At 40.0% G+C, this 11,553-nt stretch overlaps 1 protein-coding gene across 1 annotated transcript; it reads left to right on the top strand.

The window, feature by feature from the left end:
• Window positions 1-1,854: 1,854 nt before the first annotated feature.
• Window positions 1,855-11,552, top strand: MPZL2 (myelin protein zero like 2). Its single transcript, XM_010953469.3, has 6 exons — window positions 1,855-2,161; window positions 3,137-3,303; window positions 3,576-3,786; window positions 5,854-6,001; window positions 8,025-8,100; window positions 9,579-11,552. The coding sequence occupies exons 1-5, from the start codon at window positions 2,104-2,106 to the stop codon at window positions 8,086-8,088; spliced, it is 648 nt and encodes a 215-aa protein (XP_010951771.2). The 5' UTR covers window positions 1,855-2,103; the 3' UTR covers window positions 8,089-8,100; window positions 9,579-11,552.
• Window position 11,553: the final 1 nt, after the last annotated feature.

Below are 11,553 nucleotides of genomic sequence, written 5' to 3'. Positions count from 1 at the left end.
AACTGGGTGCCTCTCCTGTTAACTGGAAGGAATTGGGCGTTGCTGGGCACCAAGCCAGGAACTTGAACTCTGTTGAGGAATGGGATCTGGGCAGCAGCGGAGTCTCAGAGCAGGCCTGGTAGCCGGCTCACAGGGAGGCTGGCTACCTGGGGGAGAGTCTTCGGCTCCGGACAACAGGCAGTTTGTTCAGTTCTTCCTGCCCCAATTCCTCTCCTGCTGTTGTTCACCGTATCCCTGAGCCCCTTGGTAACTCGACCTCTCACCAAATTTTGCAATTTGCGGTTGACTTGGAAACCTCAGGCTCTACCTCCTTTCTTCAGAGCTGCATTTCCCTGCAGCAAGTTAAAAGCCAACAAAGAGGATCAAGTTTCCTTCACTCCTTTCCTTTCAGGCTCCTGGGGCTGAACTCTTTGGATCTCCACACCAGAAAAGCTCCATCTCATCCTATCACCATTTTAAATGTTTCCCCAGCATTCTGATTTTCAGTTGATTTCTGACCTAGAAGCTGACAAAGGAGCCAAACACTCTCAGAAACACTCATCATAGTCCTCTTATGCTCGGCCCTGCCTGCCTTCATAGGGGGGTAGCCCCTGGTTTCTCGGTCCTAACAGGGACGGATTTGGGTGGTGGGTTACTGTTTTGCTCCACATCATGACATCTTTCTTCTGCTGATTTTCTGTCCTCTTTTGTTTTTCTTTGTCTTCTGTCCTCTGCCCCTCTCTCCGTGGAATTTTCTCTTTTCTTCCCTCCTGACGATGTTTTATTTTTTCTAGTCAGCCCGCCCCTTCCTCCCTCTCCTGGAAACTTCTTTGTTCCAGGGTTTCACTAGGAGGTTTTGTGAATCACTAAAGAGTTTCTAGATCGCTAATCCAGGGATAAGGGCAGTTTGTTTCTGTTCAGGGTTAGATTCCTGGTCCAGCCTACTTCTTAACAGCACGTGGAGTCTTCATCCTCCTGCTGCTGTTTCAACGCTGCTTCGTTAATCCATAACAATTACCCATCCTCTTCCCAGACTAGGAGGCACCCTCTCTCAGTCCTCAACTGTTTAGATTTCTCAGACAGATGGCTGCTCTAAAAATGACAGATAAAATCTGAGGTACAATAAAGTTATTATGCAAACCTTTTCCGTGACAGTCCTCTGTCTGTTCACGTTAGCTGTTATTTTATGGAAGGAGCGCTAGAATTTAGAGTAAAAGAAAGTTCTAGTTTTGCTACCTATTGGCTGTGCAAGTCACTTACCTCCTCTGGGGTCTTAATGTCCTCACTGGTAAAATAGGAACATTTCATGGGAGTGTTGTGTAGAGGAACGAACAAGCAAGAAAGCACTTTGCACACTATTGAGACGGTAGGGTGAATGAGCTGGGATGTGGTCCTGATTCCTCTTTAAATCCTTCAAAGGTAAAGGGTCATTAAACACTGATATTTGTTTTGGTCAGTCTATTTTAGGTAGGTCTGAGGGAAGGCTACAAGCCAGAAAAGGAATAGAGATCCTCGTGGTAACATCTGGCTAAAATCCAGGGTATAAACTGTAGGGTTTCTTGAACACTGAGGGTCCTGAGGAATTTGGATTGTGCTGGAGTTAGGAAGCCATCTAAGCTACTGTGGCCCCAGGGAGGTGCTTTGGGAAGTGGAATCACCGCAGGCAGGTCCAGCATTCACTTCCCAGGCAAGCATAAAGCCTGTTTGAAAAAAGAGTGTGTGTGTGAGCCAGACCCAAAGCTGCCTGGGCCGTTTCAGACTGGTACCACCTCCTCTGGCTGTGTCTGAGGCCATCCAGAGGCCAGAGTCCAGACAAACTAGAAAGTGAAGACAGAACTGCAGCTTGGGACTTTGTGCAGACGTGTTGGTAGCGCAGAAGGCAGGAGGGAAGCAGGGAAGGCGGGGAGGAGGGCGTTGGGCGCTGAGGCCCCACCTTTCATTCCAGCGAACTGCGCCAGCAGAGCAGCAATGAGTCACAGGCGCGGGTGCTCGGATTCCCATAGGTGAGGGACTGACTCCTCTCCCCGGAAAGCGCAGGGCTTTCCTCGTGGAGTGGCCTCAGCAGGGTGCTGGAGCGCTTGGTCTGCCCGGCCTGGTCTCCGGGGCCGGGACTGGGTTTCCCTCATGTATGGCAAGAGCCCTGCGCGTGCTGCGCTTTTTCTCCTGGGCGTACAGCTCACAGGTAAGAGCTGGCGGGCTCCTCTGAGCATTTCCCCCTTCGCTGCCTTTGACCCTATAAAGCTAATTGTCTAAGAAGCTGCAGGAGTCATTTTTTGAAGCCTGAGCCACAGTTGCATTTCGTTATAGTTTTGACTTTAATGAAGCTGAAGTGGTGGGCTGTTTGGGGGGAACTGCTTTTGGACAAACAGGTTTAGGTGTGTTCCGGCTGCCAGTGAGTCGGGCACAGAGAGGGCTTTCTAATCTCAGGTTACACACCATTTTTTTTTGTGGCTGCTCTCATCCTCCCACGGCAGGCAGGACTGGGCACTTGGATTTCTGTGTGTGGGTCTTGTCTGGGACTTTCGGCAGCACTGGGAAAGCTAGGACTGTTAAGGAGAGAGACCCACTGTGGTTTTGAAACTTTCCCAACATGCACATTCTATATGTAAATATCATGGTCAAAAAATGCCATGTGGTATAAAGGTTCCGGCAGTACAGGCAAGCTGAGCTCTCTGAGACTGATGAATAGTTTCTGCAGAAGACTAGAAACAGTACAAAATTCACATAACAAGAACCTTTTCTGGAACACTCACCTGCTAGGGGACCATTATACACATAATACATAATGCTTATCTGAATATGTGTCTAATTCATGTTCTGATTAGTTTTGATTTTTTGTTTCTGCTTTCAATTTTATTTGCTGACTTTTGTAGTTTGTTACAGCAGTTTTGAAGTGGGTACCTTGAGGCTAGGGTATCATGCATCGGAGAGAGTGAGAGCATTAAGTAAAGGCTCACTGTGTGGTATTAAGGCATGGGAGGGTCAAAGTTGCATGACTTAGGTGTAGGTAGACTCTGGGTGAAGTGAGTTTGAGTAAGAGCTGGGGCATCACAGTTCTGTTAAATGCCCTACTCAGAACTTTATTTTAGTAGTGTCAGCGGAAATTCTTTTAATACACATCTTCTGTTAACCTTTCTTTCCTCATTTTTTATTGTAGTTTTTTGGCCATTAGCAGCTGTGGAAATTTACACCCCCCGTGTGCTGGAGGCTGTCAATGGAACAGATGTTCGGTTAAAATGCACTTTCTCCAGCTTTGCTCCTGTGGGCGATGCTCTAACAGTGACCTGGAATTTCCGTCCTCAAGATGGGGGGCCTGAGCAGTTTGTAAGTAGGGGGCTCTCGGTTAGGAAAATAAGCCTGTCCATTTCTCCTTGCCCTTGTATTTCTCTTAGCAGCAAGCACAGGGTAGAGCTGGGAAACAATTCTTGGGAAAGAGACGGTCAGAACTGAGAAGCCAGTGAAGGGGAAAGCAAGAGGTCCTTGCAGGAGAGCTGCAGACAGGGCAGTCAGGCTTGCTGGTGTTTCTCTTATGCTCCTGCCATCTCAGCCTCCCTGCCCAGGTACCGAATAAGCCCTTCGGCATTTCTCCTCTCTAGGTTTTCTACTATCACTTGGATCCCTTCAAACCCATGAGTGGGCGTTTCAAGGACCGGGTGGTCTGGGATGGGAACCCTGAGAGGTACGATGCCTCCATCCTCCTCTGGAAGCTGCAGTTTGATGACAATGGGACGTACACCTGCCAGGTGAAGAACCCACCTGATGTTGATGGGCTGATAGGGGAGATCCGGCTCAGCGTTGTGCACACTGGTAGGTGATGCAGAGAAAAATGGTTTTAGAAAGTGAGAGCTTGTAGAAAAGAGAGGGGGAATCTTCAGTGATGACTGAAAGAGTAGAGAGAAGGACCAACCCTTCAGATCTGGAGGTTACAGAGAGAGAGCGAAGAGTCCTGGGGTAAAAAGAGAAAGGCTTTGTTTGGCTGTGGAAAGAAATGGAAAATAAAGCAAAGGGAGGCAGGGAATCTGTTACAAAAATGGCATCGAGATCGTGAAAGGGAGAGGAAGCAACTCTTCGATAAAAGGCTAACAGTAGGTCCATTCATTCACTCACTCATTTATTTACAAAACACTGTTGAGTACCTACTTCTCTGTCAGGCACTGTCCAAAGTACTATCTCATTTAATCCTCACACCCACACTCAGATTCCAGTCCTGGTAGCTATTGTTTACTGAGCACTTCCCCTGTGCCAGGGGCTTTGTGTATCACATTTAATCTTTACATATCCTATCAGTTTATTGTGTTTAGTGCTCCTCCCCTCATTTTACTAATGAGGAAACTGATGCTCATAGAGGTTAAGTCACTTGACCAAAGTCATTTAGCTGATAAATGGAGTCACTCAGAACTCAAACCCAAGCATCTCTGTCTCCAAAACTGTGCTCCAAACCAATGCATTGTATTGCCTGCAGTCCTAAAAGGGCAGCCTGGAGAACTGCCAGATAACAAACAGAAAACACCATAAAACTCAGGAGTTGTAAATTTGAGTTTGAGTCACTGCTATTGTTTACCAGCTGTAAATCATTTTTTCTTCTCTTGTAAAGTGAGAATAATATAGCAAGGATTATGGTGAAGATAAAATAAAGCAATAAATGTAAAAATTCCCCAAACTCTGAATTGTACTGAAAATTATAATAGCTACCATATACTGAATGTTTAGTTTGTGTGGGCACAGCATGGAGCAATTTACAGAAGGAATTTTATTTTTTATAAGAACTCAAGAAATGAATATTTTAATCTCTATTTTACACATCAAGGAAACTGAGGCTCAGAGAAGTTAATTACCCCAAATCACACAGGAGCTGGTATTTTAACCTGTCTCTGGTGTATGCTCTTAACCAACACACTATTACTACCCAAAATGTAAGCCTATAAAAGGGCATGACTTCCTTCTTTCATTCCTAGTACCATCCTTCAAAATCCTATCAACAGAGAGCTGTGTGACCTTAGGGAAGTCATTTTATTATTGAAAGAAGTAATGTAATATCTTTGGACCTCAGTTTCTTCAAAGCAAAATGAACAGGTTAGATAAGAACACATGGTTCCTAACCATGCTAGGATCGCTACTCTTTGAGAATCTAATGATTCTCGCTTACCACAAACAATGCACACACAGTGTGACATGGATTCTGTGGGCTTGTGCCCACCCCCCACCTGCAACAGTCCTTCACAGACTCTAGGCCGGGAACCCCTTGGCTAGATATTCTCTAACGTCTTTTCTGACTCCGAGGGTTTGTTGAAATTTAAATCAGAAATCAAGCTAAAAAACAAGAGACCCAGGCTTCCCAGACTCTCGTGTGGTTTTAGGGACCCTTCCCTCTGGGTTCCCTCTTGGATTATTTCTTTACTAGGCTATAGTTTCTGATTTACTTGCCTTTCTTTCCAGTGGGCATGAGTTCCTTGAAAGTAATGTCTTTTTTGGCTTTGTACTTCCACTGAGGTGCCCGGAACATAATAGGCCCTTAATAAACCTGGATAAAAGACTGAATGAATGACAGAGCTGAGAAGGATACAGGGAGAGATACTTTGGACACTGGATTTGATTAGGTCAGGAATAACCTTACCCCACTGGGCAGTTCAACCGGCCCAGTGGTTCTCAAAATTTTAGCATGCATCAGAATCACCTGGAGGACAAGTTAAAACAGATTGCTGGGCCCCACCTGTAATTCAGTAGGTCTGGGGTGGGGCCGGATAAAACTCTGGTTAATAAGGTAGGAGAGAGGAAGATTCCATTTAAGGATGAAAATACATCCCTCTTTTATCTTTGGATTTCATCATAGTCCTCCTCTTTTCAGAATCCTAACTTGATCTTTTCTCTTTCCAGTACGCTTCTCTGAGATCCACTTCCTGGCTCTGGCCATTGGCTCCGCCTGTGCACTGATGGTCATAATAGTAATCGCGGTGGTCCTCTTCCAGCATTTCCGAAAAAAGCAATGGGCTGAAAGAGCTCATAAAGTGGTGGAGATAAAATCGTAAGGCTGGGCAGTTCTGGGAAAGTCTTCTAACACCGTTTTATGACAACTTTTGGTATTTTACAATGGGGCTAAATAATTGTTGAACAGATGTTCTTCCTTGTGAGTAAATCTTCTATAAAAGAATTCAAATTCACAAGCGAGATAAATGAGAGAGTGAATTAGTAGCTTTAGTTTCTTAATTTTACAGAAGATTTCATTATAGGCTTTCTTTACTATGTAGGATTTGACAGTACAAGAATTTGTTTATGTAACGCTTTCCTAGGACATTCCTTACTTTTACTGCAAAGCACACATTTTTAAGAACTACTGGGCTGTCAGCAGGGGCTCTATGAATCAGTGCCTAGGAAAGTCAGCTGTGCTAATAAAAGGTGCTCAATAATTTTTTTCATTGAGATAAAATTTATATAACATAGCATAAAATTCATTATTTAATGTTCACAAAGTTGTGTAATCATCACCCCTGATTCCAGAGAGAAACTCCATACCCTGTAGCCATCACTCCCTATTTTCCTCTCCCACCTGCCCCTGACAACTACTAACCTGCTTTTGGTCTCTGTGGATTTACCTATTTTGGACATTTCATATAAAGAGAATCATACAATATGTGACATTTAATGACTTTGTATAATGCTTTCAAAGTTCATCCATGTTATAGTACTTCATTCCTTTCTATGGCTGCATAATATTCCATCGACTGTGTATACCACATTTTGTTTATCCATTCAGTTGATGGACACTGAAGTTTTCCCCATTTTTTTGGCTATTATTATTAATGCTACTATGAACATTCATTACACATTTTTGTGTGGGCATATGTTTTCAATTCTCCTGGGTATACATTTAGAAATGGAGTTACTAGGATATATAGTAACTCTATGTTTACCTTCTTGAAGAATTGCCAGACTATTTTCCAAAACAGCTGCACCATTTTGTATTCCCATCAGCAATGTATGAGGGTTCCAGTTTGCCTACATCCTCGACAGCACTTGTATTGTCTGTCCTTTTGATTATAGTTACCCAGTGGGTGTGAAGTGCTAACTCACTGAAGTTTTGATTTGCATTTTCCTAGTGGCTAATGATGCTGAGCATCCTTCCATGTGCTTATTGGCTATGTATCTAATTTGGAGACAGCTATTCAAACATTTTGTCCATTTTAAAATTAGGTTGTCTTTTTATTGTTTAGTTTAAAAAATTCTTTATATATTCTGGAGTATACAAAAGTGCCATATTAGATACAAGATTTGCAATTATTTTCTCCCATTCTGTGAGTTACCTTTCCACTATCTTCATAGTGTCCTTTGAAGCACAAAAGTTTTCATTTTGATGAAGTCTAATTTATTTTTCTTTTGTTGCTTATGTTGTTGGTGTCATATCTAAAAAAACCATCTCTAATCCAAGGTCAAAAGGATTTATGCCTATGTTTATTTCTAAGAGTTTTACATTTTAGTTCCTACATTTAGGTCTTTGACTCATTTTGAATCAATTCTTGTATATAGTGTGAGGTGGGAGTCCACATTTATTCTTTCCAGTTGTAATTTTTCAGCTATCCCAGCACCATTTGTTTCCTTTCCTCAAGAAATGTTTACTATAGCAAATAGAACTGATTTTAAGGAGCCCAATGAACGCAACTCTGACCTGGTTTTAATAGAATAAAATCAATAAAGATGACTTCTAGATCAATACAATACTGTCTTTTTTGAGTAAGGAGTAGAAATTAGAGGCAGAATACTGATCGTAAACTAAGATGTCTGCTTTAAACATCTGGAGTTCCCAAGTTATATTCTCTTCTAGAAATATTCTGAATAGCGTCTAAGTTCATATACCCAGGGTCATATGGAGGAATGAGTCTTGTTAGTTAGACAGCACAAGTGGCTTAGCTTTTTGTAAGCTTAGATTTACTCCCAAGTGCATATGATTCCAAAAATTTGTGGGAAAATATCTCACTTGAAGCTTTGTAGGATTTGCCACGCTTGCTTCTTATCTTGTTCCCCTAACACTGGTCTCTGCTTCTTTGTTACAGAAAAGAAGAGGAAAGTCTCAACCAAGAAAAAAAGGCCTCTGTTTATTTAGAAGACACAGACTAACATTCTTAGATGGTAAGGTTCACAAATGGGTTGATTTCTTTCCTTAGCTTTCTTGTATGGCCCATCTCTAATGTGGCTCTCCCAGGTTATTTGTTAGGTGTTTCCTGTATGAAAAAAGAGAAGCTGGGGCAGAGAGATAAAAATCATCTGTTACGAATGGCTTCCCCTTTGAGTGTATTATGTGCAAAGGATTAGAAAGCTAGACCCTACTACCATTACAGCTGAGAGAATTCTAGAATTATTTTAGGGTTTGGGGTTACATTTACCACCACTAAGGATAATAAATTAACTTTCAACCTGTAAATAAATACTTTTCTGTAATGAAAGAATTAACACCTGCTTGTTTTCTTTTGTTCCATTGTAAACTAATGGCATTAAGAGAGTGACTCAATAGACACAAATGACATTTTGATAGGAGAACTTCTGTATAATATTTGGAATTGATTTCAACTCCTCTCATTTTGGGTTATTGGGACTATGAATCCAATTTGAGTGGTGCATAATTTTGTTTTTCCAGTTTTTAGGTTTATTAGGCTTAAAGGATAGGATGACTTATTTTTCATATGATCAGAATTTCTTCCATTCTCTGAAGTCCACTATTATTATTTGGAAAAAAAAAAGTCACATTTTTATAGCCTTAAGCCCCAGAGATTTATAAAATAGAATATGGAGAAAAATGATTCTATTGTAAACCTAGGAAACCAAATTTGGTATCAGAGAGATTTTTACCAACGGCTATTATTAAAATCCAGCAGATATTCTAATAAGTCAGGTTCATGGAAAATAAAGATGGGGGCTGTTTAAGAGTAAAAGAAATTTAAGGAAGTAACACAGTCAAGTGCAATGTGTGATCCTTGACTGGATGGATACTAGTTTGAACAAGCTAGTTGTAAAAAGATTTGGGGGGACAATTAGGAAAGTCTTCATATGAAAAATTTCAATATGAATAATATTAGGGAATATTGTTAGTTTTTATTAGGTATAGTAAGGGTATTGGGGTTAAGCAGGAAGTTGCCCCGACTTAAATGCATATTGGAGTATTGAGGGGTAAAATATCAATAATTTGTTTTAAAAACTTGAGCCCCTCCCCCAATATATATTTATAGCAAGTAAAGCAAAAATTGCTTTAAAATTAAGTGTTAGTGAGCTCTATACACTGTCTTCTCTACTTTTCTGTATATTTGATTTTGTTTATAATAAAGGGGTGCGGGGAGGAGAGAGACGGAAGGAATGTATGTATGTGAGTAAACTATGGGTCATCCGAGTGTCATGCAAGGCAGAGACTATGAATTAAGAACACTGACCCTGAGAACTGTGTAATAAGGATCAGGAAACTTCTTTTAAAAGTTAAATTAGAGGAGAACAAATACATTTAAGGATATTTTTCTTCACTATGGAGAATAAATCTAATAATATATATGTAATTCATAATGCCATATTGCACTCTTCCCAAATGCATTATCCATTTAAACTTTTGCTTTGTATTTCAGAAAGCTGAAGATTTCCAAGAACAAGAACCCTAAGATAAGTGAAGCTAATGGAAGCTTTACTTTGGCTTTTCCAGTTGTGACCCGTCTTCCAGCCAGCTCAGCAGTATATAACCACCTAGACAAGCAACACTCCTCTGGAGCCAGCATAGGGCCCTTCTTGAGCAGATACCACCAGATCCATATACAGCCCTGTTACTAAGGTTCTGTTTAATTTCAGAGTGCAAATATTTTTCAAATGCTCATTAGTTTTTGTATACTAAGCAGCTACATTTTTGCCCTTAAATACTCCTTGTGGATTATGGCTTATATACACATATATTGGCATCAAATGGGATAAAAGCCAATTTGTCAGAACATTTCCTTTAATATATTAATTTCTTAGGGCAGCATTCTTGTTACTAAAATTAATGTGTTTCCTTCTCACACTCTCAATTAAAAGGTGAGCTAATTCTCCTAGCTGTTTTTGATTGATTAACAGAACATCCTAAATTCAAACTGTTAAAGAACAGTTTGATTTTTATGGCTCTCCTTAAGTATGGGACACATCTTGTTTAATTGAATTTTTTTCAATATCCTAGATGGTAGGTTTTTGGTTTTTTTTTTTTTTTTTTTTGTCTTTGTTTTTTGTTTTTGGTCAAGTGATCCAAGGTTTATGACAGCACAAGTCTACACCTGAATAATAGGGAAGGGTACATAAATGCTAATAGACTGACAAATATCGTCTCAAGATGAATTGCTTGTTACCTTTTTTCTGTACTGTGAAAGGCAATCAATAGCACAGATATTTCATGAGCAGTGAATGACTGTTTAGCTTATTATGTTTTTTCCCCCAATTCAGTTATCTATAACAACAGAGCAAAGTCAGTGCTCATTTGTAGACTGGAATAATTAAGCAGTTAAAATGAAGGATTCTGAAATAGTAATATATCACAATTAAAAAATTTAGGGCTGGTGAAAAAAATCAACCCTAAATGATGATAATTTTGTATAGTGTTATACAAAGCTCTGAGAATTGCAAGATATTATTTAAATTTCCCTTCCCTTCCCTCCCCTTCCCTTCCCTTCCCTTCCCTTCCCCTTCTCTTCCCTTTCCCTTCTCTTCCCTTTCCCTTCTCTTTCCCTTTTTCTTTTCTTTTTTTTTTTGTCTTAACTCACTTGCTTGTTTCAGGGGAGGAAGGATTTGGTATGGCGACAAAGAAATACCAAAACTAACAGAATGAAACCAACTTTATTCTTTTTGTCCCTTACACAGGTAGATAAAAGAAATTTTATAAGTGGATTACAGAAAGAAGAGTGCTTTTAAAAAAGTATCTAGTTTCCCAGTGTCTTTCCAAATTAATGCTACAGGAGCATTTATTCAAAGAACTGAAAACATCTAAAAGTTTAGGCACTCCCTCCCCCCAAATCTTTACAGCTTGATATTTTCAGCTTTCACCAACTGGGCTGAAGATGTTATTTCTTTTAACAAACTGGAATTTCCAAATAGGTTTTCTGTATTTAAAGCTGCTGAACTTTGATATTTTTCCCAATACTTAAAAAAAACTGGTATAACTTACATATGAACCCTGATTCTGAAATACATTTTATACTTATCTCATTTTGCCTTTTATACTATTTAAAAAGTAAAGTTTCAACACACAGTTTTGAAACTAAAAATTAGATTCAAGTCTATATTACCTTTCATTCACATTTTCTATTTTTCTCTATAATTCAGCCTTTGAAAAGATTGTAACTGGATATTTCTTCAAACAGCCTGGATGATGTTCCATAATTGTAAAGAAGTAGTTTTAAACTCAAGGAAAGTCTTTCCAGCAAAACTTGTAGCTTGTGTCTTGGCTAAATACTCGAGGGTTAATATAGCCCTGCTGTTCAGTGTCTTCTTAAAGAGAACTTTTGTATTGTAATTTATTTTTTATTGTGTCTTAAACACTTATGTAAATAACCTTCAGTAATAAAGAATTACCAATTATATAAT

The sequence above is a fragment of the Camelus bactrianus genome, chromosome 33 (assembly GCF_048773025.1).
Source record: "Camelus bactrianus isolate YW-2024 breed Bactrian camel chromosome 33, ASM4877302v1, whole genome shotgun sequence".
Taxonomy (NCBI): domain Eukaryota; kingdom Metazoa; phylum Chordata; class Mammalia; order Artiodactyla; family Camelidae; genus Camelus; species Camelus bactrianus.
Note: the sequence above shows the minus strand (reverse complement) of the source record. Positions and strands in the feature narration are given on the sequence as shown.